Source organism: Halichoerus grypus, chromosome 2 (genome assembly GCF_964656455.1).
Source record: "Halichoerus grypus chromosome 2, mHalGry1.hap1.1, whole genome shotgun sequence".
Lineage (NCBI taxonomy): Eukaryota > Metazoa > Chordata > Mammalia > Carnivora > Phocidae > Halichoerus > Halichoerus grypus.
In genome coordinates this window covers 166,968,274-166,994,042 of record NC_135713.1, presented here as the reverse complement: position 1 = coordinate 166,994,042, position 25,769 = coordinate 166,968,274, and the positions used below count along the sequence as shown (strand labels likewise).

General features: G+C 59.0%; 1 protein-coding gene across 12 annotated transcripts in view; it reads right to left on the bottom strand.

Annotated features, from left to right (window-relative positions):
• The window catches only part of MYO18A (myosin XVIIIA), a 95,572-nt gene that overhangs the window by 10,697 nt on the left and 59,106 nt on the right, over nt 1–25,769 (bottom strand). For 11 of the 12 annotated variants that reach the window (XM_078068115.1, XM_078068116.1, XM_078068117.1 and 8 more), the window contains 25 exons: nt 25,483–25,624; nt 25,170–25,329; nt 24,083–24,269; nt 23,554–23,797; nt 20,753–20,862; nt 17,567–17,632; nt 14,551–14,679; nt 13,701–13,844; nt 13,226–13,315; nt 12,976–13,095; nt 12,676–12,787; nt 12,137–12,264; nt 11,767–11,921; nt 9,885–10,008; nt 9,589–9,789; nt 8,918–9,028; nt 8,343–8,447; nt 7,915–8,061; nt 7,401–7,514; nt 5,941–6,057; nt 5,676–5,759; nt 5,111–5,248; nt 2,638–2,823; nt 2,154–2,293; nt 1,260–1,304 (listed from right to left, as the gene is read on the bottom strand). In XM_078068115.1, the coding sequence (XP_077924241.1) occupies nt 1,260–1,304; nt 2,154–2,293; nt 2,638–2,823; nt 5,111–5,248; nt 5,676–5,759; nt 5,941–6,057; nt 7,401–7,514; nt 7,915–8,061; nt 8,343–8,447; nt 8,918–9,028; nt 9,589–9,789; nt 9,885–10,008; nt 11,767–11,921; nt 12,137–12,264; nt 12,676–12,787; nt 12,976–13,095; nt 13,226–13,315; nt 13,701–13,844; nt 14,551–14,679; nt 17,567–17,632; nt 20,753–20,862; nt 23,554–23,797; nt 24,083–24,269; nt 25,170–25,329; nt 25,483–25,624 (3,299 nt within the window). The remainder of the gene's footprint in view (nt 1–1,259; nt 1,305–2,153; nt 2,294–2,637; nt 2,824–5,110; nt 5,249–5,675; nt 5,760–5,940; nt 6,058–7,400; nt 7,515–7,914; nt 8,062–8,342; nt 8,448–8,917; nt 9,029–9,588; nt 9,790–9,884; nt 10,009–11,766; nt 11,922–12,136; nt 12,265–12,675; nt 12,788–12,975; nt 13,096–13,225; nt 13,316–13,700; nt 13,845–14,550; nt 14,680–17,566; nt 17,633–20,752; nt 20,863–23,553; nt 23,798–24,082; nt 24,270–25,169; nt 25,330–25,482; nt 25,625–25,769) is intronic. The other variant, XM_078068126.1, reaches the window with a different exon arrangement.

Sequence of the window (25,769 nt, the reverse complement as noted above, 5' to 3'; positions counted from 1 at the left end):
TTCCTCCTTCCATTCAGAGCAGCGAATGGATGGAGACGCCAGCCTGCCCGCCCTCGCCTTCCCTTTAGTTTCAAGCATATAGGTGGTGTTTAGGTTCTTTTCCTTAAATAATCAGGCCCCTAAACAAACTCCAGGGGCACGCAGGCTCAGGGGGCAGTTGAAATTTTAAATGGTCAGAATTAAACCCCGAGTCAAATACAATTTATGTCCAGGCTCATGTGCTATTAGTTAACTGGGAGCCGAATCGCGGGGGAACAAACAAACGGAGACAGGACGGCGGGGGATATTAATTGTGTGTGACAACCGGGCTCCAGTGGCCCTCTATCACTGTTACACACTATTACATTTATCATTAGCTCTCCCGGAGTCCTGTGCGCTGCTGCCCGCCCATCCCGGCCAGGGGAGGAGGCCTGCCGGGCAGGAGAGAGTAGGGGGAGGAAATCCAATGCCATGCTAAAAAAACAACCTTCAAACAAACAGCCCTGACGAACTCCACTCCACGGAGGATCACTCTGATCCGCCTCCAGGTCTCTGCACGTGCCGTCCAGCTCCCACCCACAGAAGGAATGGAAGAGAGAGGGGGGATTTCCTGGGCTCCCCACCACCTGACAGAGGACAGCACCAGCGCAAGCGCCCGGGGCCTCCCTCTGCCCGAGGTGCCCGCAGGGAGCAAGGGAAACCCGTCGGGCTGGGTTCCCTTCGCCTGCCCCTGCGGAGCGGCTTGTGACGGGCTGGCTGGATGCCTTCTCCAGACAAGGAACTGCTAGATGCCCCGCACCTTGTACCCTCGTCTGCCACAGGAAGGTGGTGGACCTTTTCAAAACGAAAGCTGCCCGCTTCTCTCGGGCGGCGTAGGCTCCAAAGGAGCCCCAGGATGTGGACAAATCCAGCCCGGTCTTATTTTCCCCCAGGCAAACAGGCCGGGGAGGCAGCTCTGCCTGCTTTCTGAGGGAGGAGAGGGCTGGAGCTCAGGAAGGCAGACTGAGGCTGAGCCCCCTTTTCTGTGGGAGCCCCCATCCTGCCCACCCAGGGCGTGAGCACGCCTCACTGCCTGCCCTCCACCTCCGACGCAGGGCCCGGCCCCTCGCCTTGCCTCTCCTCGGGACAGAGCCAGCAGTGTTAGCGAGGGACTAGCTCGGAGGAGGTGAGAGAGGCTGTGTCCACGTGCGGCATGCAGCAGGGGCCCTGGGTGGGAGCCAGGGTTAGGGGCGGTTAGACACCACGGAAGAGGCAGAGAGCGCGTGCGCTCCAGTCCTCACGGTTTATTCTTTCTTTTCTGATACTTTGTCACCATGTCCTGCAAACTGGAAACAGAAAGAAAATGGTGGGCAAGAGGGCCAGAAGAAGGAAGACCGAAAAATCAGTGGGCAAACCAAGGTGGACCTCTCCGCTGAGGACCCCTTTTTCTTCAGCAAGAGATGGCTCTGCCTGGCTGAGACCAGCTGGGGGTGGGGTGGGGGCAGTGCCAGTGCTGTCTTCAGAGGGAGGTCTGGGTTGCCCTGGGGCACCGTTTTCCTGCCCCGAAGGAGCAGGCTCCCTGTGTGGGCCGGGACCTGCCTGCAGGATGGGGCAGCAGCGCTCGCTCGGGAAGGGGGCAGGTCTGGGGGGCCAGGGTTCTGTCCAAGGCAGCCCTGGGAGCTTCTCCAGGGCCCGACCCTCACCCCCCAGAGCTACCGGTCTACCTGCCCTGTGACTTCTTCCTCAGCCTCAGACTACAAATCTCTCTCTCTCTCTCTCTCTCTCCTGAACCATTCCCTGGGTGGGTTTTATGAGAGAAAATCTCTGGCATGGTAACAAGGCACCACAGGCCTTAAATCTCTGCTTTCCCCAGAGTGGGACAGGCGCCATCGGCAATGCAGCTAAACGGGGGAATAACTCATCGTGAGCAGGCAGAGCTGGAGAGCCAGGTTCCTGGGAGGCCTCGGGGAGGGAGGACAGGGAGGAAGAGGGAGGGCGTCTCAGCCGGGGGGCACCTGTCCTGCCCTCGGTCAATACAGGACAGGGTCCGTGCTGGGGGCTGGCAATGAGGGAAAGGTGGGCTGGTGGCTTGGTGGCAGGGAGACAGAGGTCACGGCTGTTCTGCCTCATGGCCTGCTCCAGAGGTGGTCAAAGGGCCTTGGTGCGGGCCGCCGCTGCCACAGAGGCCCCCTCACCTGGTGATGAGGTCCTCATTCTCGTCGCTCTCCATCTCGTCCTCGATGGCGGCCTGCAGGTCCCCAATGCGCTTGAATGCCAGTTTGAGATCGGCCTGCAGGCTCTGGTTAGCAGCCTCTAGGCTCTCCAGATCCATCTCCTAGGCAGAAGAGTAGGCAGTCCAGTTCAGCGGAGGGCTAGTCTCTCATCCAGGTGCTCCAGAAAAAGCCGGCTTCAAGTGTCTCCCAGCCAGGCAGGAACTCCGTGGAGGCTGCTGCAAGCCTGGGCTCGCTGGATGGACACTCGGGTCCCACCCTTGGCCCTGGGCCTGCCTTCGGGACTTCCTGGACCATCTCCTTTGCCACGTTCCTCTTCCTTCCCATGATCTAAACTCTGGTTTCTTTGTGGTCCGTCCCCCACCCGCCCAGCGGGGAGGTGTGTGCATAACAACCACTCAGCTCCGAGGTGGGGGTGGGGAGCCCCCCACGGGTTGGGCTGCATTACCAGTTCGTGCTTCTTGCGGCTCGCCTCGGCCTCCTTCCTGGCGAGCTCGCCCATCTCCTCCTTGGTGTCCCGGAGCTGCCGCTGCAGTCTCTTGTTCTGTTCCTTCTCCCGGTTCTCAGCTGCGGTGCGCTGATCGCGCTCCTCGGTCAGCTTCTCCATGTTCTCCTTGAGCCGGCTGGCCAGGCTCTGGACAGGGAGGTGGGGAAGAGAGGCCCATCAGCTAGGCCGGGACAGGGAGGAGGCTCTGACTCTGAGCTCCGGAGTCAGGAGGCCTGGGGTCCAGCTCTGGCATCACCGCTCACTAGTGGCTGGGCAAGAACGAAAGCCCTCTGAAGAGGCTTCCTTTGCCTTTCTATAAAATGGGAGAACAACACCTACTCCCTCAGGGTCTTTTTTTTTTTTAAGGTTTTATTTATTCATTTGAGAAAGAGAAAGAATGAGCAGTGGAGGGAGAGGGAGAGGGCAACAGAGAGCGAGAGAGAGAGAGAGAGAGAGAGAGGGAAGCAGACTCCTCGCTGAGCAGGGAGCCCGACGTGGGGCTCGATCCCAGGACCCCAGATCATGACCTGAGCCGAAGGCAGATGCCCAACTGACTGAGCCACCAGGTGCCCCATCCCTCGGGGTCTTTTAAAGATTGAATAAGGTTGGGTGCGTGAAGGCAACTGGTATGCTGAAAGGTGCCATCATCATCCTCATCATCATCATCATCACTACCAAGGTCGGAGGAGTGCTCTGGCTACAGCCTGGGCCTTCCCATACTGACATAGTCAGCCCCGCTTCCCTCAGACATCCTGAACCCAGCAGCTCTGGAAGCTAGATCCTGCGCTCGAGGTAAATGGTTCGTTGAGAGTTCCTGGATTAGGAGACTAAAGAGTCATCACAGTCTAAGCACACAGCCATCCCTCTAAGCCTGATGCATCTCTCTTCCTCCAGAAACTTGGAACACATTTTTCCCTACCAGGCCATAGGCAAGAAATGACCTGGAGGTTGGGACAGGGTGTGAGGGAAGGACCTGCTTCCGGTTCGACCACCGACGGGCCCTGGGGTCTCCACCTCTGGGCCCCCCAGTCTCTAAAATAATGGCACTAGACTACGTGATCTCTAAGGGCTGTTTGTGTTTAACATTTTGTGTGTCTAAAGGACAATCCTGCCTTTCTGGGCAGAAGGAATACAGACACAGGGCTGAGGAAAGGGTCTGAGGCCCAGAAGAAAAGGAGACAAGTGCACAGATCTGTCCCAGAGCCACCAGATCAATGGATTCTTCAGCCCCTCGATAGCTCTGTCACCACAGGCAACCTCCTTAACCCTTCCTGCATGCAAAATCGGGATCAAAATATTACCGACTGTCCTGGGGTCGTGGTGGGTGGAACAGGAGCATCACTAAGTCTCCCCTAACTCTCCCTGGCTCTCCTGAGGACCGGGACCTTGTCTTGGGAGGTTCCGCCATATTCTCTTCCTACGTCAAGGGGACTACTGTCCTCTCAATGCTCGCTGTCAGCCCCCTAGTCACCTGTTCCCATCCCTACCCTGGGGGATGCTCTGTAGCCTCAGGGGCTGCTGGGGCGGCGGCAGGGATGCTCCTCAGCACACACACCTGTGAACACAGTTCTCACGGAGAACTGTCGGTGCTCAGACAAGTGTACAAGCTCGAGCGGGAGGAGAACTTAAAAATAGGGCGAGAGGAGTGTTCACCCAGAGACAATTCTGCCTGCCTCTTTCTTCCTACCTGCTCTACCGGAGAGGGAGGGGCTGGGCATGCTGGCGTCGGGAGCCTGGAACCGAGAGGGCTGCATTTGGAGCATGGAGATTACGGGTGGAAGGAAGAACAAGACAGAGCAGAAGAGGGGCGAGCAGGAACAGGAGAAGGGTCGAAGGCAAGAGTGCCGAGCAGAGGGAGAGGAGGGAGGGGATGGGGAGAAAGGAAGAAGTGGGGAGAGGGTGAGAAGGAGAAATGCAAAGGGACAGGAAAGAAGGGGGCAGATATGGAGACAAGCAAAGAGAGAGGAGTAAAAGCAGAGCCAGGAAGGATGGGAAGAAGTGAGGAAAAAAGGCAATAAAAAAGGGAAGGGAGCGCGAGCAAGTGAGCGGTGAGATGAGAGAACAGACTTCAGCCCTCACAGAAGTGGCGCCATCCGCTGCATATTTATGACCCTGCCAGAGAGCAAGTGAGGGGACCGGGCGGGGGGAGCTCATGGTGGAGGAAAATACGAAGACAAAAAGCTAAGCTGCTCCGGTCCCTTGGCAGAAAGCAAGCACGGAAACAGAATGTAAAGCAGGCTGGCTCCACGGTGCCCAGAGAGCAGGCGGGGAGGGCGGGGGGAAGGCACCCGCCCCGTCAGCTGGCCTGGCAGCTTGGCAGGGGCCTCTGAGGAGCGGCCGCGGCCTGCCCAGCGCTGCCAAGCATGCGTGGCTCCAGCCGCTGGGGCGGCTCTGCCCTGCTCTCAGCTGCGGACCAGGACGAGGGTGCACCCACCTCCAGCCTCTTCACTTGGGTCCTTTCGAACTCCAGGCGGGTCTCCAGCTCTCGGATCTTAGCTTCCTGCCTGCTCACCAGGGACTTGTCCACCATGGACTGTTCTAGGAACTCCACTTGGCTCTGGAGGGCTTGGAGCTGGGGGTGGGGGCAGGAAGAGAAGAAAGAACTGAGCCCCGAGGGGAGGGGGCAGAGTGTGGGCCGGCAAGATCACCATGGTGATCGACCAGAAGGTGCAGGGAGGGATGCACAGGGGAGGTGGAAGGATGGGGCCCCGAGCCAGAGGCATTCCCCACCTGGCCCAACGCTGGCAGATTTTGCCCTTCGGAGAGAAAGGAAAAAGCCAAGGACCAGAGAGGGAATAGAAATGTGAAGTGAGGCAGCTGAAGCCAAAATGTCTACTATGGTGATATGGCTCCAGGCCTAGGCCTTCACATGCGTTGACGCTGCTCTGTGGATTACTGACGACTGAGAGGAGCGCTTGCTATCCTATGAGCTTGGGAGTTCGCCCCTACATACAGCGACCCCGCACCCTCTTTCTACCAAGGGAGACGCTGGTGCCCACCTTCTCCTGCAGCTCTTGCTTCTCCTTGTTGGCTTCTTCTAGCTGAGCCTGGAGATCGTTCATCTGCGCTAAGTCTCGCGAGGCCTGGGAAAGGAGTGAGCACTGAAGCAGGATCCCCCGTGAACACAAACCCCAGCCCGCCACATCGCATGCCCAGTGCTGTGCCGTGGCCCACGGGCCTGCCGCTCCCAAAAGAAGTGGCCTGTGGGGGCTTCTGAAGAGGACCACAGGGACAGTGTCTGTGGTGCGGGGTGTAGTGGGGCACCTGAGCCACGGCCGCCTTCTGCTTCTTCATCAGCTCGTTCATGTCCTCCTGATCCTCTTCCAGCCGGCTCTGGATCTCGTTCTTTTCACGCTGAAGGCGGCTCAGCTGCTCCTCCAGCTGGATGGAGGCAAGACAGAGCAGAGGGCATCAGGCCTCGCGTGCCTCATGGCAGCGGGTGGCAAGTCTGAACTTCCCCACGCCGCCTCCAATGGGAAGGGGGTGATGATGGGGCCGGGCGCGGCCACTGGAGCGGGGTCCAGACCCCGTGGCGCTCAGGGAGCTGAGGGAAGGCTGTCTTCGCTGCACAGGCAGACCCTGGGCTAAATGACAGCTGCTTCCTGGCAGCTCTTTGAAGGCTAATGAGAAGGCAGAAAAGGTCTGCCCAGAACAAATGACCCATCATCTGGGCACCAGCAATCTAGGCCCTAACCTGCATGCACTCTGCCCCCTTCAGGCCTCGAGGAAGGACCCCTCGAATGTGCGAGGCTCTCTTGGCTTGGATTCTCATCTCCCCTGGGATGGCCTGCTCCCCAGCCATCCGGCCCCACAGCCAGTCCACTCCTGGGGGCAGGGGAGGAGACAGCCAACAGCAGCTTCAGGAAATGAATGAATCTATTAGCCTGTAATTCCAAACCAAAATCACTGCGTTGGCTCCTTCTCGGCCCCATCCATCTTGTTACCGGGCTGTGGGGAGCTGGGGAAGCCTCCGCCAAGAAATTTATTAACTTGGATTTAAATAAAATGGTAATTTTATAACAGCCTTTTTTAACACAATTAAAGAATTTGAATTACTCACCTGAAAACTGCTGAGGAGCACAAATGTCATAGAGATAAATCAAGCCCGGGAGATTGGCATCTCTCAGCAGATGGGTGACCAGCTTGGCAGTGGGGGGGGCCCGCGGAGCCCAGAGCCAAGCCCAGCCTCCCCGCTGCCCCATTCCCTGCCCAAGGAGGTACTGGTGTCCGCATCCCAGTAATGCATTCCCGGGCCGATGGATGGGCCGTGGGAGAGGTAGGGAATTAAAAGGGAAGCATTAAATAAGAGCTCTAATTAGCTGCCACTTGGGCTTGTCAGTGGGCTGGCCAGGGGAAGGGGAGGGAACCCGAGCCATCCCATCCTCTTATCGGTGCTTCGGCTAATCTCCAGGCACCTGTTTACATCCCTCAGCCACATTAGCTGCCTTTATTTATGGTGTCGAGGCCTGTGGCCAAGCTCCCACAGGCAGGTGGTTAAACAGGGAGATGGGCCCTTGCTGGCTCCCTCTTCTACCTCGCCCCCCTCCTGGGCCTCTGCTCTGAGTGGGGAGAGGCAAAGGAGGGGAGGCCCGCTCTCCCTGCAGAAAGCCCTGGTGTGAAGGGAGCTGGCTGGGGAAGGGCCCCTGTCTGTCCCCGCTCTACTCTCCCTCAGCTCCCCCCTCACCCCGCTCCCCGAGCCCGGCCCACACACCCCGGCTCCTCACCGCTGTCTTGGCTTTGGCGATGTCATCAATCTGCAGGTGCAGGTCTTCGATCTCCACCTCCATTGCCTTCCGAGCTTTCACGGCTGCGGCACAGGTGAACTCGGACTCCTCCAGCTGGACACAGGGCCGCCCCCGCCCCAGGGAGAGACGTCAGCCAGGCCTGGGCGGCCGGAGGGCTGGACAGGGTGCTCGCAGGGGAGAAGGAGGCCAGGTGCTCTGTTCCCTTCAGACCCCCGGGCCGTGGCCTGTTGGGGCTGCACACATGGGTGTCTCCCCGGGCAGGGAAGGCGGGTGCGGGGACCCATCCACGCCATCCTGGGGCTTGGCAGTCATGCCATCTGGCATGCACAGATCCTAGGAGTCCGGTGGCTACGAGTGGCTTCTCCCTCTCCCCTGTTACCTTCCTTCTCAAGGACTCAAGAATCCCTGAGAGGGGAAGGCAGGGAGAGAAAGAACTAAAACCATAAGCGTGGTTTGCCCCTTGGAGCTGACCACCTCCTCTCTGTCCAGATACCTGGTTCTTTAGCTGGGCGATCTCCCTCTTGCTGGGTGCGTTGTTCTTCAGGTGGTCCAGCATGATCTGGGCGTCGGTCAGCAGGGCCTTGGTGCGCTTCAGGTCCTTCCGGAGCCGCTTCTCGGACTCCAGGTCCCGCTGGCTCACCTGGGTGCACAGCAGAAGCTGGGGCTCTGGTCTCCACCCCAGAGCCTCTTCCTGTCTTCCCCACGCCCGCTGTTCACCCCTGCTCTCATTCTCAGAGCCCCCCGAACACACAACAACAGAGGCAGTGCCGGGGTCAGGCCAGGCAGTGAGAGAAGCCAGGGTGTGCTCTGTGTGGTAATGACCCCCGTTCTCCATGTGAAGACACTGGGCTCCACAGAGCCCGGCCCCCCTCACCTCTGCCCAGCTTAGTATCCCTGAGATTCACCTCAGGCTCTGCTCACCTGGTCACTCAGCGTGGCGAGCTTGCTCTCCAGTTCCCGCTTCTCTCGCAGCACCTTCTGCTTATCCTCGTACTCCTCCTCAAGCTGCACTTCCATTTGTTTCAACTGGAGGGCCGTGGGGACAGAGGCCCGTCGGTCCCTTCAGTGTCGGGTGCCATCCGGGCCCCTTCCTTTCTGGATCCCCCCACCCCAACCCTGGGAAAGCTGTGGGGCGGGCTGAGCAGACCCCAGAGGGGTCAGACCCCGAATTCAAAGTTCCCAGGGTTTCAAAGCAGCCTGGGAGGGGGAGGAGGGATGGCAGGCCGTGCACCGCAGCCCCACGCCAGAGTGGGAGGCTTTGTTCCAGAGTGGGCAGGCCCTGCCGGGCCAGCCTCGCTGACTGCCCAGGAAGCAGGGAGCATGCGTCCCTCAAAGGACTGAGCTTTCTCTATAGTCCCCGAGGCACACATCCCAGCCAAGGCCAGGACCTCAAGTCCAGAATGGCAATGGGTGGTAGTGTGGCTATGGTAGGGACCAGAAAACCCCTTACTTTAAAGCAGTGATGGGGGAAGCAGGAATTGTACTGGACCAGTTACCTTCTTCTGACATGACTGCCGGGCCTCCTCCACCTCTTCATCCCGACTTTCCACCTCCTTGGAATGGGTCTGTCTCATCCGCTCCATCTCCATCTCTAGACGTAGCTTGGCCTGGAGGTGGTTGTGGGAAGGGACCAGGTTCCTTTCTGAGCGGCACCCTGACCCCTGCCCACTGCGCCCTGATGGACAGCTCTCCCAGGGCTTGGGAGCAGGGCTCTCTCTGCCAGCACACTTCCCTGAGCCCCCGCCTTGCTCCCGCGGCAGCCGGCTTCTCCAGAGAAGCCACCCCCCTCACTGGATGTCTGACGCCGGCCCAGAGCAGGCCGCCAGAGGGGGGGACAGTTAGGCAGCTTTTCCATTTGGCCTTCAGGCTCTAGCTCTCTGAACTGACACGGTGGCTCAGCGGCAGGCCACGTGGGCTCGTGGCTTTCTGGCTGCCGGGCAGCCTGGGCCCCTCACCACTAGAGCTCAATCAAGATCTGTTCTTGTGGAAAGCCGCACAAAAGCATAATTATTTTCACACTGTGTCTGGCACAGATCAGGTGCTCACTCAACATTTTGTGAGTAAGGGAACGAATTAGTGACTACATGTGGGAACTTGCCCCCCGCTGGCTATGCCCTGGGTTAGCTGTGGGGATGGCGGCACCCCCCTCGGCCAGACCCTGCGGCACCTGCTCCAGCATCTGGATGGTCCCCGCCTGCTCATCCAGCTCCTCTTCCTGATCCTTGACTTTGGCCTCCAGGTCCCGGAGCTGTTTCTTGACCTTGGCCAGAGAGGCCTCATCCTTTGACTCTTGGGAAGAAATGTCCTGGAGCTCAGCCTCCAGGGAGACAACCTTCTGGGTGAATCCAGCAATGTCCATGTCTTTTTCCTGGAGCAAAAGAGAAGATGAGGCTGGCCTGGGACCAGCTCTTGCCTGGGGCGGGAGGGAGCAGACGGGGCATGGATGGTGGGTGGCCCACGCACCTCCAGTTGCTGCTTGAGGCTGAAAGCCTCGGCGAGGAGCGTGTCCTTCTCCCGCTGCAGCTTCTCCCGCTGCAGCTTCTCCCGCTGGGCCTCCTCGTGTGCCTGGGAGAGCTCGCTGTCGAACCTGCGAGGGAGCAGGGACGGCCAGGGTGACTCCACCAGGGCAGGGAAGAGTGGGTCTCCAGCACCCAGAGGCTGCCAGGAAGCAGGGCCATGGATACGGACAGGACACAAGCAGAGGGGGACTCCTCGCATAGCCCGGAAGTGGCGGGAAGCGGTGAGGTGACAACCAGCATCACAGGCCATCGAGGCCCTGCTGGCCACCCAGTCTGGGATGGGGCACGTTTCACTGAGTGGGTCTAAGGAGCCCTTATACTAGGTGAGCTGAGGAGGGGCCCACAGACTGCTTCTGGGGAGGAGGTGGACAGACTGCTCCGTCGTTGTCTTGACCTTTTCCATTTAGACAGATCAAAGCATGTGGGACCAGGGTGAGGGCAGGGTGGGCACTGGAATATGTAGAAATGGACGCCTTGCCTCATCTAACTCCTTTTCCGCGGTTCCACTTGGCCACTCCAGATGAGCAGCTGGCTCTAGCCCCCACCTCTGGGTGCCAGCCCCTGGCCAGGCCCACGTGGCCCAGCAGTACCCGTGTCCCCACCAGGACCCCCCCACCCCTCCCGGCCAGAAGCCAGCAGTCCTGCTGGGCCGCAGTCCACAGTCGGGGCCTCTTTCTTGGCTCCTCTACCTCCCAGTCTCTTATTTCCCCTGCCCAGTGACTCTAAATAAGGAGCAAATTGCTGAAATTCCTCTTAACACCTTCCCCAAATAGCTAATAAGGTTCCCTTCAAAAACTGAAAGCCTCCCCCCAACCCAACCCCACATCAAAAAAAAAAGGTAAGCAAACTCCAGGCAGCTGAAATGAAACCTAATAAGTTACCCAGCAGGGAGCGCTGGAGATGGTAACTAGGCCAGGCTGGCACTGCCATGGGGGCAGGGGGCTTGGGAGAGGGGTCCCACTAAGGGTGCCTCTAGTGAATGGGAGGGTGGGGGTAAAGGCGGAGAGGCACGGTGCTGGAAGGGAGGACTAAGATCTCCCAGCTCCCCTCACTCTGCAGGCGGCACCCAGCTGGGAGGACAGCAGAATGCCCAGGAGGCCGAGGGTAACCCGGGGTCACTGGAAGGACTCAGCTCTGCCCTGCTTACCCCCAGGGTCGTGGGTGCGGGGCTGTCCCTTCATGAAGGCACCTGGGGCCTCTGCCAAGAAGCCCTCCCCTGCAGAGGGGAACCAGGCGCTCTTCCCACTCCCTGGGGCACCCTGCTGTTCCCAGGGTGTGTGGGTTCCCGGTGTTGCTAATAAAGGCGTCCCATTCCCATCCCCAGCCAGGGAAGTTAATTTAGATTGGATTTGATCCTGTGAGGGCTACCCCCCTCCTTTGTGTCATTACCATAATGAGATGGAAGTGGCACGGTAGTTCAACAACATTAGTCAGGAGAGTGTGTTTGTGTGGCTGAGGCAAGCGAGACATGGGGAGCTGGGTGGGGGCAGGGGGCAGGGAGGGGCACGAGTGCTTTCTGCACGGGGACTGGCGGAAGCTTCGTCCTTGCTGGGCCCAGGCAGGGTGACGGGCACACGCTGCAGGGAGCAGGTCCGGAGCCGAGGCCTGAGCAGGCCTTCAGTAGGGATGGGGCCTGAGGGCTTCTCAGAGGTCAGGAGTGAGACCTGTTCACATTCCAGGCCAAGGGACCATGTCGCCAAGGCCCCCCGCCAAATTCAGGCCCTCCTTCCTTCTCTCCTCCCGGGAGGAGGCAGGGAGCCCTGTCTGGGGCGGGTCTAGAAAGTCCCATGTGCCTTGGGGCAGGGGCCCCACGGCAGGGGACCCACCTCCTCTGCTTCTTCTCCAGCTCATGGTTGCGGACCTGCTGGCCCTCGAGGTGCAGCCTGGTATCCTGCAGCTCGCCCGTCAGCCGCTGGCACTTCTTCTTCAGCTGCTGCAGAGCCCGCTGGCTCTCATCACTGTCTGCCTGCAGGTCGCCGAGCTAGGGCGCAGGCGGGGGGGGGGGGTCAGCCGCCAGGGAGAGGCCGGAAGCATGCGTGGAGAAGGGGGGGGCGAGCGAGGGAGAGATCCAGGGATGAGGGATGGGGTCGGAGCCACACAGGGACCCGAACACACTCCAACAACAGCTTGCCCTTGGGCGTCCCCAGCCCCGGTGCTCCCAGGGCCCCGCGCCTGCACTCCTTGTCCCAGCCTCACCCGCCTCTCCAGCTGCCTCTTGCTCTGCTGCTCCACCTCCAGCTTGTCCTCGAACTCCTGCTGGAGCCGCTTCTTGGTGAAGTCCACCTCGCGCATGGCTCGCTCGTACTTCAGGCGCCACTCGCCGCCTGTGGGGGTGGGGCAGGCAAGGGAGCACTGAGCGGAGGGAAGAAGGATGGGACAGGGAGGGGCAGAAGGCAGCATCAGCCAGAGGGACTCAGGAAGGTCTCTGGGAGGACAGCTCCCTCCCAAGCCAGGAGAAGACCAGAGAGGGCATGTGGCTATGTGTGCTGTCCTCTCCCCAGGGACCACCAGACCGTGGCCCTCAGACCCTGTCCTTATCACAGCTCTCGTGGCCCTCCGTGATAATCCCCTGCACTCGCTGGCACCTCTACTTTCTCATCTATCTCTGTCACTGTAGACTTGTATCAGCCCGCAGAAGGGAGACAGGCCGGGGCCCAGCTGTGGTTGCCTGGGGACGGGGGTGGTACCGAGCTTGCTGCTCAGGCCCTGCCGAGCTCCTCCGGCCTCAGACCCACCTGTGTCATCATCATCCACCTCCCCGTTGATCTCAGCTGCCCGGATGAGGCGGGCCTCCATCACCTCCATCTCCATCACCTCCATCTGCTTCTTCAGTGCATCATACTGGGTCTGCAGAAGGGAGGCTTGTGAGGCTGCCATCCCAGTCCCTCCCTCAGGACCGGCCACGGCCCGGAGCCACACAGACATGGGCACGTGCTTCCCCCAGGCAGACAGGGGTGCTGGGCCACCCGTCCCTTGGGGGGGGGGAGCAGATGGACGCCAGAGCATGGTGGTCACTAGCACGGGCCTGCCCTCACCTGCAGCTCCTTCATCTCCTTCTCGGCTCGGAGCCTCTCCGCGGCCTCCGCGTCCAGCAGCTGGGAGGCGGACTCTCCCGTGTTACGTTCGTCAGTCAGCTCCGATGTCAGCTCTGAGATCTGGGGTTGCGGGGAGGGAGTCACCACCAGTTGAAATGCCTGCCTCGCTCAGCTGGAACCCCAGGGGGGCCTCCTGGGCCTGGCACCCTGCACAGGTGGGCCAGTTGGCCTGGCGCTGGGAGTTACTCACCCGGGTCTCCAGCCGGTCATTGTTGAGCCGAAGCTCGTTCCGCTCCTTCTCCACCTTCTCAAGCTTGTTCCGCAGCTGCTGGATCTCCTCCTAGGGTGCAGTAAAGAGGGCAAAGTGAGCCGGAGGCTCTGAGAGAGGTTGGCGCCTGGACTCTGCACCGTTGGGGTGAATGAAGCCGGTGAAGCTCGGGCCAGGACACAGGGAATAGGAAGCCCCTGCCTCCCAGGGGCCCCTATCCCTAGACCCTTCCCCAGATGCTGAGGACGCCTGAGATTTTATACCAAGAGGCTACCCAGCAGCTTAGCCAGCGCCCCAGAGGGATGCCTTGTGTCTGACAGGTATCGTTCAAGGACATCAGCTCTCTGGACTAAATAAAGAGCGCTTGGGAGCCCAAGACAAGCCGGCAAGACTTTTTGCCCACAGGGATGAACTAGTCCTTTTGCATCGACTTGGCCCTTCCCGAGCTGTTACGTACGTCTTTGTTCCGGATCTGCTCCTCGGACAGCTGTACCTCGATGAGGGGCCGCACGGTGGTAAAGAGTTTCCACCAGGCCCAGTCCTTCACCCCTTTGTTCTTCTTGATGTTCTTCTGCACACAGCGAATGGCCAGGTCCTGGATCTAAGTTGGGGGGGAGGGTGGTGCACAGCAGGGCTCTCAGTCCCAAGCCCAACCAGGACTCCCCCCACTCCCCTCCCCCCGCCGGCTCCTCTGGCCACCTGACTCCTCTGGCCACCCAGCCCTCGCTCCCAGCCTCTCCCCATCCCTCAGAGAGTGGGCGGCAGAGAGCCTAGCCCTGGGAACACCGCACTGGGCACTAACCACTCTGCCGTCATTAGGAATAATTTCATCTGCTTTATTTGCTGCCTGATTATTTCCAGCACCCTGGCCTAGATGTGCTATAAAACCTAATCTTGCTGAAACACAAGAGGCGGTGGTGCTGGCTGTTTTATGGACTTGCTAATAAGAAAAGGAGTCGCTGACACAGCTCCTTAATCTTCATGGAGGAGCCTATGATCCAGAGCCCACCTTCGCCTAGGCGCTGCCCCCCACTCCCAGCCCCAGGACCAGGACCCATGGCCCCAGTGCTGGGCATAACCAGCAGGCTCACTGGCACCAAGGAGCTGCCCATTCCCCACCCTGGCCCAGGGCATGGTGGCCCCAGGAGGTCCCTGCTTCTTCTCCCCCAGGTGACAATAACTCATAGTCCCAAGACCAGCCTCCTGCCCCAGCATGTTCCCTTGAACCCCCCACCCCCACCCCACCCCAGGAACTCTGCTCTGCCATCTAGGCTGGGGAGTGGGACAGAGATACCCTGAAACAGCACCTTTTTCTTCTTGAAGTGCTGGCGGGCCAGGTAGCCCCTGCAGGCTGCCTGGAACAGGGTTAGGTTCCTGCTGGTTTGCTCATCCCGCTGCTCCTCCAGCCGAGCCAATGTGCCGGCCCGGAAGAACACCTGTGGGGAAGCAGGCCAGATGAAGGCGGGAGATGGCTGGGGGCACAGGACACCAGCAGGCCTGGGAGGGGGTCCTTGGCCCCGGGAAGAACCTGAAAATCCAAGGGAACAAGAGAGGAGGGAAGGAGCAAGGAGAGGCCCCAGGAAGGCTGAGGGAGGAGGGCCAGGCCGGGGGCTGGGGAGGTTTCTCCGGAAGAGGAGGAGTAAGGTGGGAAACCTAACTTCAAAGAGAGATAAAAGGAGAGGGAAGTCAAAGGGAAGGTATCTGGGACAAGAAGGACATAAAGCAGCCACAGTCAAATGGGGACAGGACACCCCTCAGCAACATCTTATGGCGGTTTCTTCCTGCAGGACCGCCAGCAACACTGTCTGTGCCCCCTATGCCCACAGCCCACCGGAGGGCCCAACCGCGGGTGCCAGCTGCCTGGGATCAGGCCAAATGGATGGTGGTGAATGTGTGTAAGGAGAGAAAGGTCCAGAAGCCGTGCGCAGAGAAAGGGTGGGGCCCCCTCCCCACTCTGGCTCCTCTCAGACAGCCTCCTCTTTCATGTGCCAGCATCCCCCCCCACACACACACACCCAGGTTTCAGCTCATGAAAAAGCCAGGGGAGTGGGCGGGGGCTGGCCCAATCAAGGGACCTGTCCTACAGGTTTGGGGGCTGGAGGGCAGACGGGAGAGGAACCAGCTGGGAGCCCCCGCAGCCAGAATTTCCTCTCACTCTTTGGTGCTCCAAACTGGGGCTGGGTAAAGTCTTCCCTGCTAAGAGAAGAGGGGGAAATACACAGGTGAGAGAAGACTCTGGGATCCTCACAGAGGGCAAAGAGACACCTAGGTGTGTGCCCACCTCCACCCTGCCCAGAACACAGAAAATTCCCTTCTGTGGGGCAAAGAGCACAGGAAACACTCAGAACCAATATGTACAGTGTCCCCAGGCCTCCCTTCAGGGAATAAGTGGAGAGAAGGCCTACACTTTCTGCTGAGAAAGCTTAGCCTCTGGCGACTGCACAGAAACCTAGTCTCCTGGGGCTGGCCTAGGAGAAAGCCAGCTCAGGTCCTCAGCAACGCTTGCTTCCCCAAATCCCACACTCATGCTGAGTGCCTGGGGTCTCCCATGGGCCTCAAGCCCTACCTGAGCCTTGATTTCTCACAATGTGTGAGCCTGAGATTCCACCAGGGGGTGGGGAATATCCAAGTCCCCCAGGAGGCAGACATAGGGACTAGTGGTCAGGGCACATAGCTGGTCTGACTAAGGCAGGAGAAGGGAGGTGGCGGGTTAGGAGCTGGAGAGTGGCCCCCATTCTCAGTGTCTCACAATGAGAAGAAAAAAGATGGCCTCAGGACTGGGGCAGGGAGCCTGAGACCTCTCTCATGCAGCTGTACATTAGTGGGGTTAAGAGTCCTTTTGAGTATTGGGTGAAAGCTCAGGGCCCTCTCCTTCCCCAACAGACTCATCCATACAAATTTTATAAACAATATCAGGAGGCTCTCAAGATCCTCTAACACCCTGCCCGAACCCTCAGGGTCCCGTGGGCTCTGACTGCGACCCCCTCCTCTGAAGCAATACGACGAACACACGGAATCTCTGCTCACCAGCCAGTCCAACCACAGCCTAGAGGCCCTGAAATTTCTCTCCCAAATCAGATGTGAGCAAATATCCAACTTTGCCCCTAATTTCTCTCTGAGCTTGAGTGGGCCCTGGGGCTCGTCGGCCTCGGCCAGGCACCTGGGATGCAGCAGAGGGTCTGAGACGGTAGCTGGGAAGAGGACCAGCCTGCACAGGCCCTCTCCTGCCCACGACATGCCGTGGAGGAGGTGCCACCCCAATGCCAGGCAGCGGCAGCCCCGACTGCCGAAGGGGCAGGAGCCCGCCCGAGACCGAGAGGCTGGAGCGAAGCCTCTGACAGCAGGCTTCCCAGGGAGGAAGCCCAGCTGGCAGTCCCTGAGCTGACAGATAGCTGGGGATGGGAGAGGTTGAGTCAGACACAGCAAGAGACCCAAAGCAGAAAAATGACACGGAGAAAATGAGACCACAGAACACCCAGAGAACAAGGAAAGACACAGAAAATGACAGAGCCAGGAACCGCCAGGGCCAAAAGGAAAAGGGAAAACCAGCAGAGACAAAGATACAGCCAGGGGATGGGAAAGCGAAGGGGCAAGACTGTGACTCAGAAGGCAGAACCGAGAGAACAGAGCAGACAAGCAACACCAAGCCTTTTTTGCGAGCATCCGTGTCCACCTCACACTCCCCACAAAGCCCCGGCACCCGGAGTTCCCTCCTTCCCTGCTGACAGGTGGAGAGAGGTTCGGAATCCCCTCCTTGGCTCCCAAATGCCCTTCCTCCCACCACGGCCCTTGGAGCACATACGTGGAAGCCACCCGTCCAGCCTCCCAGTCTGAGGAGAGAGAGGCGAGCGGGCCTCCTGCCCGTGGGAGGGACGCTCGCCTGACCCTCTGGCGCGGAGTGATGCAGCAGACTGGCACCCGGGCCCAGGCGTGCCTGCCCTGCCGACGCCACGTTCCATTCAGGTGAGGAACTGGGCTTGTGGGCAGGTGGTGGCGGCACGGCCTCACCGCATCCTGCTTGGCCTTCTGGGGCCCTGGCAGCCCCGGGAGCGGGGGGCGCCTCTGGAACACTCTGCCTACTGCCTTCCTGCTTTGTCCAGCTTTCCTCCTTTCTGTCTTCCCCACTCCCCACACCGGGACTCAGGCCAAGTTCAGGGCCACCTTCCAACCCACTCCCCCTCCCGACGTCACAGGGGTGTTCATGGCTCTGAACGAGTCGGTTATTCAGAGGGAGGGAAGTCAGAAGGGGAGGGCCAGCCACTGGGACAGGGCGACCAGAGAGTGAGGGCCGGGCCCTACCGCCCTCCTGCAGTGACCGCTCACCCGGCTCAGGCCCAGGCAACAGCTGCTCTTCTCCAGATCCAAGGACTCCAGCAGCTCTTCCACCGCCTGCAGAGAGATGCCTCTGTCAGGGAGGCCAGGGGCCGCCCCCGTCTCCGCACAGGGCTTCGCCCAGGCACGAGTCCTTCCCGGGCCTCCGTGGAGGCAGTCCGTTACTCATTCAACAAGCACTTTCGGTGGGCTTCTGCACTGTCAGGCCCTAGATTAGATTCTGGGGACGTAAGGATGACTACGAGAGCAATAAGTTGTCTTGCTGGGGAGTGAGACAAGTGAATTAGTGAAGTACACTGAGGAGGAGGCAACTAAGTCACACAAGGGACCATGGAAGGCATCCTGGAGGAGGTGAGGTGTAGCTTGTGCTGAGTCTTCAGTTACAAGGAAGAACTAGCCAAAGTTGGGGAGAGGGCATTTCGGGCAGACGGACGAGCGCGAGCAAAGGCATGGAAGCGCAAGACAAGAGAACACGCTGAGGAAACCAGGTAGCTCAGGAGGGAAGGGGGTAGGGCGGTTAAGGTACAACTAGAAAGGTGGGCAGTAGCCAAAGGGTGGGGCACCCGTGTGCGCTGGGAGCCCCCGGAGGGTTCGGTCAGGGAGGGACAGGATTGGATTTGCATTTTCCAGGGATCCCCACCGGCACATGAGGGGAGAATGGACGGAGACCCCCTCAGGCAGCTACTGCAGGAATTCACAGGAGAGGAGGCTAGAGCCTGACCCAAAGGGAAGAAAGAGGCAGAAATGCCAGAGATGTGAAGGAGATAGAGGGGGCAGGGCAGCTGACAGGGAGGAATCTAGGGACACCACAGCACCGGGGTTTCTGACTTATGTAGCTAAACAGATAATGGTGCCACTCTCCAAGGTAGGAAACGGACGAGCCAGAGTAGGTTGGGGAGGGGATGGAATCAATGTGGTCTGAACATGCTGAGTTTGAGGCATGCAGGTAGAAAAGTCCAGAAAGCAGCCAGATAGAAGTGCACGTCTGAGGTTCAGGAGAGAGGCCTGGGCTACAGGTATTGATCTACGAGTCGTCAATACGTATGTGGTAATTGAAACGATGGGTGTGAATGAGGTTGGCCGGGGAGAGGCTGTAGACTAGAAAGCACAGATGGCCAAGGACAGCGTCTTAAGGAAGAGAGAGACCTTTACTTCAGGGGCAGGTAGAAGAAGGGATGCTCGGAGGGAAAAGGCAAAGCCAGGAGCGGCAGCAAGGAAGCTGAGCAGAGAACAGAGTTGTCAAGAGAGTCAGATGTTGCCAAGAAGCACAGTAAGGTGGTCATTAGCTCCGGCAACATGGAGGGCGATGGGCGACAGAAGACCGGGCCCAGGGTGTCGGGGCTGGGATCCAGGCAGCTGAGGGTGGAGGGATGGGTGGCGGCGGTGGGGAGGGGGCAGGCGAGCCACGACAACTGTCTGGCGTGAGAGAGGGTTGATGGGAGGCTCTTTTCCAAGCAACTATCTGCAGATGTTTCTCTGCTGAGAGGAAAGAGCCAGCGGAGGAGAGGCTGAAGGAACGGGAGAGAGAGAACAGTTAGCGTGGATGGAGCGGGCCTCCAGGGAGCCCCGGGGAATGGATTCCAAAGCACAGGAGGAAGGGATTGGACGAGGGAAGGGATACCTCTCCCACCCAGACAGGAGGGCTGAACAAGAAGGCACCTGAAGACAAGTGTACACAAGGCAGAGGAGGAAGTTGGATCCTCAATTTTATGACCGATTAGAGGCAAGGTCAATTGCTGGGCAGATGACCTGGGTAGACAGGGTAGCGGAGGACTGGCGGAGAAAGACGGAGAACAGAACAGCAGGGAAGGAGCTTGGAATAGGGGCCAGGGAAGGATGGGGCATACGAAAAACTTGCTGGGCCACGGCAAGGGCCCAGTTGAGGCTGGAGACCATGAACCTATAGGACTTCAGGTCCACCCGGTTGTATAATTTTCTCCCCTAGCCCTTGGGAAACCCAAACCGAGGAGCGCAGATGCCCGGAGGCTGGCCCTTCAGCATGGGGGTTGGGCAGGGCAGGTGCCCCGGGAGGCACAGGAGAGCTGAGGGTGATGAAGGCCAAGTGACCGGAGGGCAGGACCATGGCATTGAGGCGAGCAGAAAAGAAAGTCAGAAGGGAATGGACAGAGCAGAGAAAACGCAGTGGGGTCCAGACATGAGAGGTCTCAACAGAGGCAAAGAGCAGGTGTCCTGAGAGAAGGAGAGAAGTGAGGTGCACAGGTTAGGAGGCTGTGGGCAGGGAAGGCCATGATGGAATTGAAGATTTCCGAGGTGAAGCATTTCCAGATGACAAGATGACAAGATGACAAGGTGACAAGATCTGGGTGTAGCTGTGAGTAGGAGGCTGGAATAAAGGTCAGGGGTCCGAGAGAAGGGGGTTGTGGGGTGGGTCATCTACACGCACACCAAGGTCGCCCAGGACACTGGCAGGTCCTGGATGGAGAGAAGTTTTTGAGGCCTCCGTGAATGTGGGTCTGTGATTCAGGAGGCAAGGGGAAGGGGGCCTTCTGCCCCATTCTGCCCCATTCTGCAGAGCATTCTCCCTCTTAGGGAAGCCATCCCAAGGTCTGAGATGCCTTCAGAGTCAGGCCGGGTGCCTGAGGCAGAGCACAGGGAAGGAGGCGTCCTCTGCTCAAGGAGCCCTCTGGCTCTCTGAGGAGCTGCCTCTGGGGGGTGACAGCCCTGTTTTCAGCAACCTGTGCTGACAAGGGGCCCGGGAGCCTGCAGCTTACCCTGGCACCTGAAGGCCTTGCCGTATCAATCTTGCCCCGAGGACGGATGCTTGCCCCACCCCTGGACAGCTTCCTGCGGCAGGAACCATCCCTTATGTGGAAGTTAAGGCCAAAGGGCCCAGGGGCTACCAGTGGTAACACCCAAAACACGAGCTCTTATCGGCCTCCTGGGAGGCTCTTAGATGGCCAGCTCACCAGAGAGCGGAGACCCCCAACTCTGGCCTCCAAAGAGGGTGGGTCTTCTCTGATTCCTACAGGCCACGCCCCAGGCTGCCTTCTCCCCACCGTCCCAGCTTGGCTGCCACGCGCCCCTGTCCTGGCCCGGGCGGCCAAAACCAGGAGCTGGAGCAAGGGCCAGCCGGGCTCTCTCTAGGCAGGGAGGGGCAGCTGCTCGGAGGGGTCTGAGCAGAAGGGGGTCTGGTAGGGCTCTGGGGCCCAGACCTACCCGCCTCTCATCCACCACGATGTAGTTGCGCCCATGTTTCTTGGTCAGGTGTGGGGCCAGGACGTCGAAGCGGCGGCGGAACTCGGAAAACACCATGTGGTCAGGGTAACCTAGAGAGAGGGCAGCCCAGAGCCAATTCGCACTCGGGGACAGTTACCGGAAGGGGCAGAAGCTGCTGGGGGAGGAGAGCCTGAGGCTGAGGCAGACCTGGGAAAGGAGGTGCGGGAGGAAGAGGCAGGGGTACGGGACAGGGGTCTGCAGGACAGTTAGGGCTGCCCTCCCACAGGGCTGCAAGGTTACAACGGGAACGGGTTCCTTTAGAAATAAGTGCCTTGTCAGTGAGGTGTGCGAACAGGGGACGGCTGCCCACCTGGAAGGAATGCTATGGAGAAGAGAGATGCTTTCTAGCCTCCGAGTCTATGACTCTGCTATACCCAGAGAGAACAACGTCTTCAGGACTTAACAAGGAAAAAGAAAATCGGGCCACAGAGAGCAGCCGAGAGGAAAAGTGCATGGGCTTGGGGTCAGAATCCTGGCCCTGGCTCTTGGCACCATGTGACGAGTCATTCAACATCTCTGACTCTTGCTTTCCTCATCTTTCAAGGGGGGACCTGCTGCTTACCTTGCACAGTAGTCATGGGGTTTGAATGAGAACATATGTGGAAAGCACGGCTTGGCTCACGTGCTGGGTGTTCAGGAAAATGCTCCTTCCTTTCCCCAGTTCCTTGAAGCAGGATACAGAAAGGGTGCCCTTCCTGCTCCCATCCTGACCTTGAGCCCTAGACCGGGTGACCCAAAGACTTCTAGATTCTCTTTCCCTGAAGAGCACTACTTCTAGCAGAGACCTCCCTGCGGTGTAGGCTTGAGGCCAGGACAAAGGTCAGATGGCTTCTGGCTTGGAGCGAGATCGGGATGGTGGCTGGTAGGAGGTCACCCTGAGCCACCTGAGGGCACCAGAGCCCACAGTGGAGGACTGAGATACCCACTCATACACATTCACAGAATTTCAAACGGAAAAGGGGTCTTAGACCAGATCCAACTCATCTTCCAGGCCTGGGAACTGAGGCCGAAGAGGTGGACTGACGGGCTTGCTCAAGGTCACAAAGGCTGCAGCTGGAGGCAGAGCTGGCCTCCAAACCCGGGCTCTCGAGAGCCCGTCGGGGGCTCGCTCTGCTACACCAGCCTCACTAGCTCCGGGAAACCCTCCAACTGGGAGATGAGGCTGATGCATGTGCCCGATAATTGAAACAGGAGGCGGGGGCCGCTGAGGGGCCAAGACAAAGTGAGCTATTGATTGTATCTAAATTGCAATTAAATTGATGGGCCAGGATAGCAGGTCTGGACGCCTGGCATCTTAATTAATCATCAGCGCTATCGATGGTGGCTGGGGGCTGGGGGCTGGGCGAGGGGAGGGGGGCCTGCTGCTGCTGGCCTCATCGATCTGCTTGTTTGAGTAAAGCACATTGATTTTGGTTCAGAGCGGTAACAATCTGGTTTTGAAATAATAAACACCAACTCCATATCAAGACGTGGGGACAGATCGATGATTTATTTAGAGCAGGGCAGGGAGCCTGTTTTGTGGCTTTGACTGCTAAGGAAAAGTGATGGTGTCCATGGGGATGCCTCAAGGGGACCTGGCTATGGGCGGGTGGGACCCTGCCAGTTCTCCTATCAAAGGAAAAAAGGGCAGAAATCTGGCAGCCCATAACTTCCCAGGCAAATGAAACCCCACTCGAGAGGCATGAACTCAGAGGCTGGTCTGCGTGGGTCAAATCTCGCTCTGCCACTCATGAGCTGTGTGACCTCGGGCAAGCTACTTAACCTCTCTGAGCCTCAGTCTCCTCATCTGGGGACAGTAATAGTACCAACATCTCATGAGATGGTTGTGAGGATTAAAAGAGTAGTGTGTATGATGAGTCCAGAACGGTGCCTGGTAGGTTACAAATGTTCTAACGATGCTGAGCATTTGCCCCTTGAACAATGCGAGTTACACCCCCTGCGCAGTCGAATATCCAAATATAACTTTCAGTTCCCCCCGAAACTTAACAACTCATAAGCTACCGTTGACCGGAGGCCTTACTGATGACATAAGCAGTGGACGAACACGTGGCTGTATGTGATGTGTAGGACGAACCGCATTGTTACAGTAAAGCAAGCAAATGTTATTGAGGAAGGTAGAAGGAAGAGAAAACACGTTTACCCTACCGTACTACAAAAAGCCCGCGTGTGAGTGGGCCCGCACAGTTCAAACCCAAGTTGGTCAGGGGTCAACTATGCTATTACTCTCACCCCTTCCAATCCCTCCTCCAGATGGGACCATAAAAAGGATCTGGCTGACCTTTCTTGGGAATTTTAAGTACCTCAGAAAGATTTAGCACCTCATCTCTCAGTGGGGGGTATGGCCCAGCCTGCTCTCGGAGGTAGTTAAGGCTCTAGGTGGGCACAGGTCTGCTGCTGTGGGCAGAGCAGGGAAGGGGGGAGAGGGGTTGTGTGAACAGAGCCTGTGGGGCAGGGCGGGGAGGGGCTGAAGAGGACGAATACAGAAGGGAGAGGAGGGAGAAGGGAGTCAGCCAGGTGGAAAGAAAAAGAAAGGAACAGACCGGGCTGGAGAGACCACCCCCCAGCTCCCCGCCACCCCACCCCCACCCGAGCAGGCACCAGAGCAGAAAAGAGATCCAGGGCCAGACCAGAGACAGGAGGGGAGCAGCACCCCTCTAGCCCCACGGGTCCCATTTGGAAGGTGGGGAGGAGCAGGAACGGCTCCAGAAAACAGGAGGAGTGGAGACGGAAGGAGGCCCCACCTTGGCGGTACATGCGCATGGCGTCCAGCAGGCGGGAGCCCCGGAGCTGGGCGCGCAGCAGGGGCACGTCCAGCTGCAGGAGCCCAGCCTCGCAGTGGTCTCCCGAGGGCAGGTCCAGCTCGCTGCTGCTGCTGACTCGGCGGGAGGATGCGGAACGGGGCTCCCCGGCCCAGCCCTCTGCTACGGGCAGGAAGCAGTGCACGAAGTGCAGCTTTGATTTCTTGACGGTGTCAATGAGGGCGTCCTGCCAAAGGGAGAGGGACAGGCCTCGGTGGATCCTGGGGGCCCGGCCCGTGCCCAGGAGAGCATCTCCGCTCCTCGCAGGATGGCAGGTGTCCCACCGCCGGCCAAGACATGCCAAGCCTGGACAACTCCACCCTCACGAGGCCCGAGGGGCCACTCAGGCGGCAGCACTGAACAGAGGACCCAGCAGAGAGGGATGCTGAGTGGGTACCAGGTAAGCCGGGTACTCCCCAGAATGGCCAGAGGAGCCCCGAAAGGGCCATGGGGCCTGGGCAGGCACACTCACCACCTGCAGCTTAATCTGGATGCACAGTGACTTCTTCTTGACAGCCGCCATGCCCGTCGTGAAGGTCTTCCGCATGCTGGTGGCCCGGCGCAGCGCCAGCTGTGAGCCGCCCTCCAAGCCTGCGATGGAGCCTGACAGCACCGTGGCGCTGCCTGCCCGGCCCAGAAACAGGCTGCTGATGATTTTCCTACCAGAGGTGGAAGGGTGAAGGAGGGAAGGCAGTCACTTTGAGAGACTAGTAGAGGGTGTCCTCCCAGTTCCTAGGACACCCCCAAATCCCCCATATGGCCGTGGCCAGGGGCCTGGGGCTGCATGCCCCACACCCTAGAGAGAAACTGGAGGGAAATCTACAAACAGGAAGAAGAGAAAACCAGTGGGGGGGTAGAGGGGGACAGAAGTGTGATCTTCTCTTCTCCATCACTAGGGAGGGCAGAAGTCCAGGATGGCAGGAGAGATTAGAGCCCAGCCCTCTCTACCATACCATATAATCTGTGTATGACATCTACTGGTTGTCATGTGCACCCCCCCCAACTGGGTAGGGAGTTTTGTTTTATTTACTCCCAGGTACCTAAAAGAGTAGGCACCCAATAATTATCTGCTAAATAAACAAAATGGATGACAGGCCTTATGTGACTGAGGGGTTTCTAAGTCTACTCCTCCCTTCTTTTAAAGTTTTTTATTTGTGTCTTATTTTATTTATTTATTTTTTTTAGTAATGTCTACAACCAATATGGGGCTTGAACTCATGACCTCAGGATCAAGAGCTGCACGCTTCTTCCAGCTCAGGCAGCCAGGTGCCCCATTTTTTAAAGTTTTTTTGTTTTGTTTTGTTTTGTTTTTGTTACTCCTGCCTTCTGTGAAGAACGTGGAGGTGCTATTCAAATTTCAAACTATAGGTCCCTCCAACCATGTCCATCCCACTTCTACTCCAGGAGGCCACCCCCAGGCCCTCCAGACCAACTGGCCTTGGCTGTCCCCTCTCAGGAAACAGAGGCCATCAACCCCGCTGGCGGGGGGGCCTCTGAGACCAGGAAGCCCAAAACCAGCCCCAGGGATGGGACATGGGCCGGGTGAGTGGTGTTCTTACTTCTGGGAGTCCTGCAGGAGCCGGGGGGCGTTCTGGGTGGCCGGGTTCTGTTTGGTGTAGCTCAGCCAGCCAGCCACATTGTACTCAACCCAGTTGGTGCCATGGCTGTGGCCCAGGAGGAAATGATGTGGTTTGCTGCTGCGCAGGAGGGGGCTTTGGCCTGAGCGGGGGAGAAGGACGGTTCGGATCATCAGGGCACAGGCCCCAAAAAAGCCCAGGGACTCAGTGAGCCCTTCCAGGCAGTACTGTCTAGACCCATACAAGTGGGTTCTCCGGAGAGGAAGCATAAGAGCCCTCCAGGGGTACCACCTACCTTTCTTGTCACCTTCCCGGGGGCCATAGTAGGAGAAAAGGCGCTCCAGGAGGGCGTCCTCGGTGGCCCCGGGCGCCAGCGCCTCCTCTTCCAATAGCCAGAGCAGGCCCCTCGCCTCGTCAGTGCGTGCCAGCGAGCGGACCTGTGGAGAAGCGAAGAAAAGCCACCGTGTCTCACGGAGCCCCTGGCCCAACCACACACTATAAACTTGCTACACATACACACACGCACTGCAGCTCCTGTCACTCCTGGCTGACACGTTGTGGGGCAGCCGGGCAGCAAGGGGA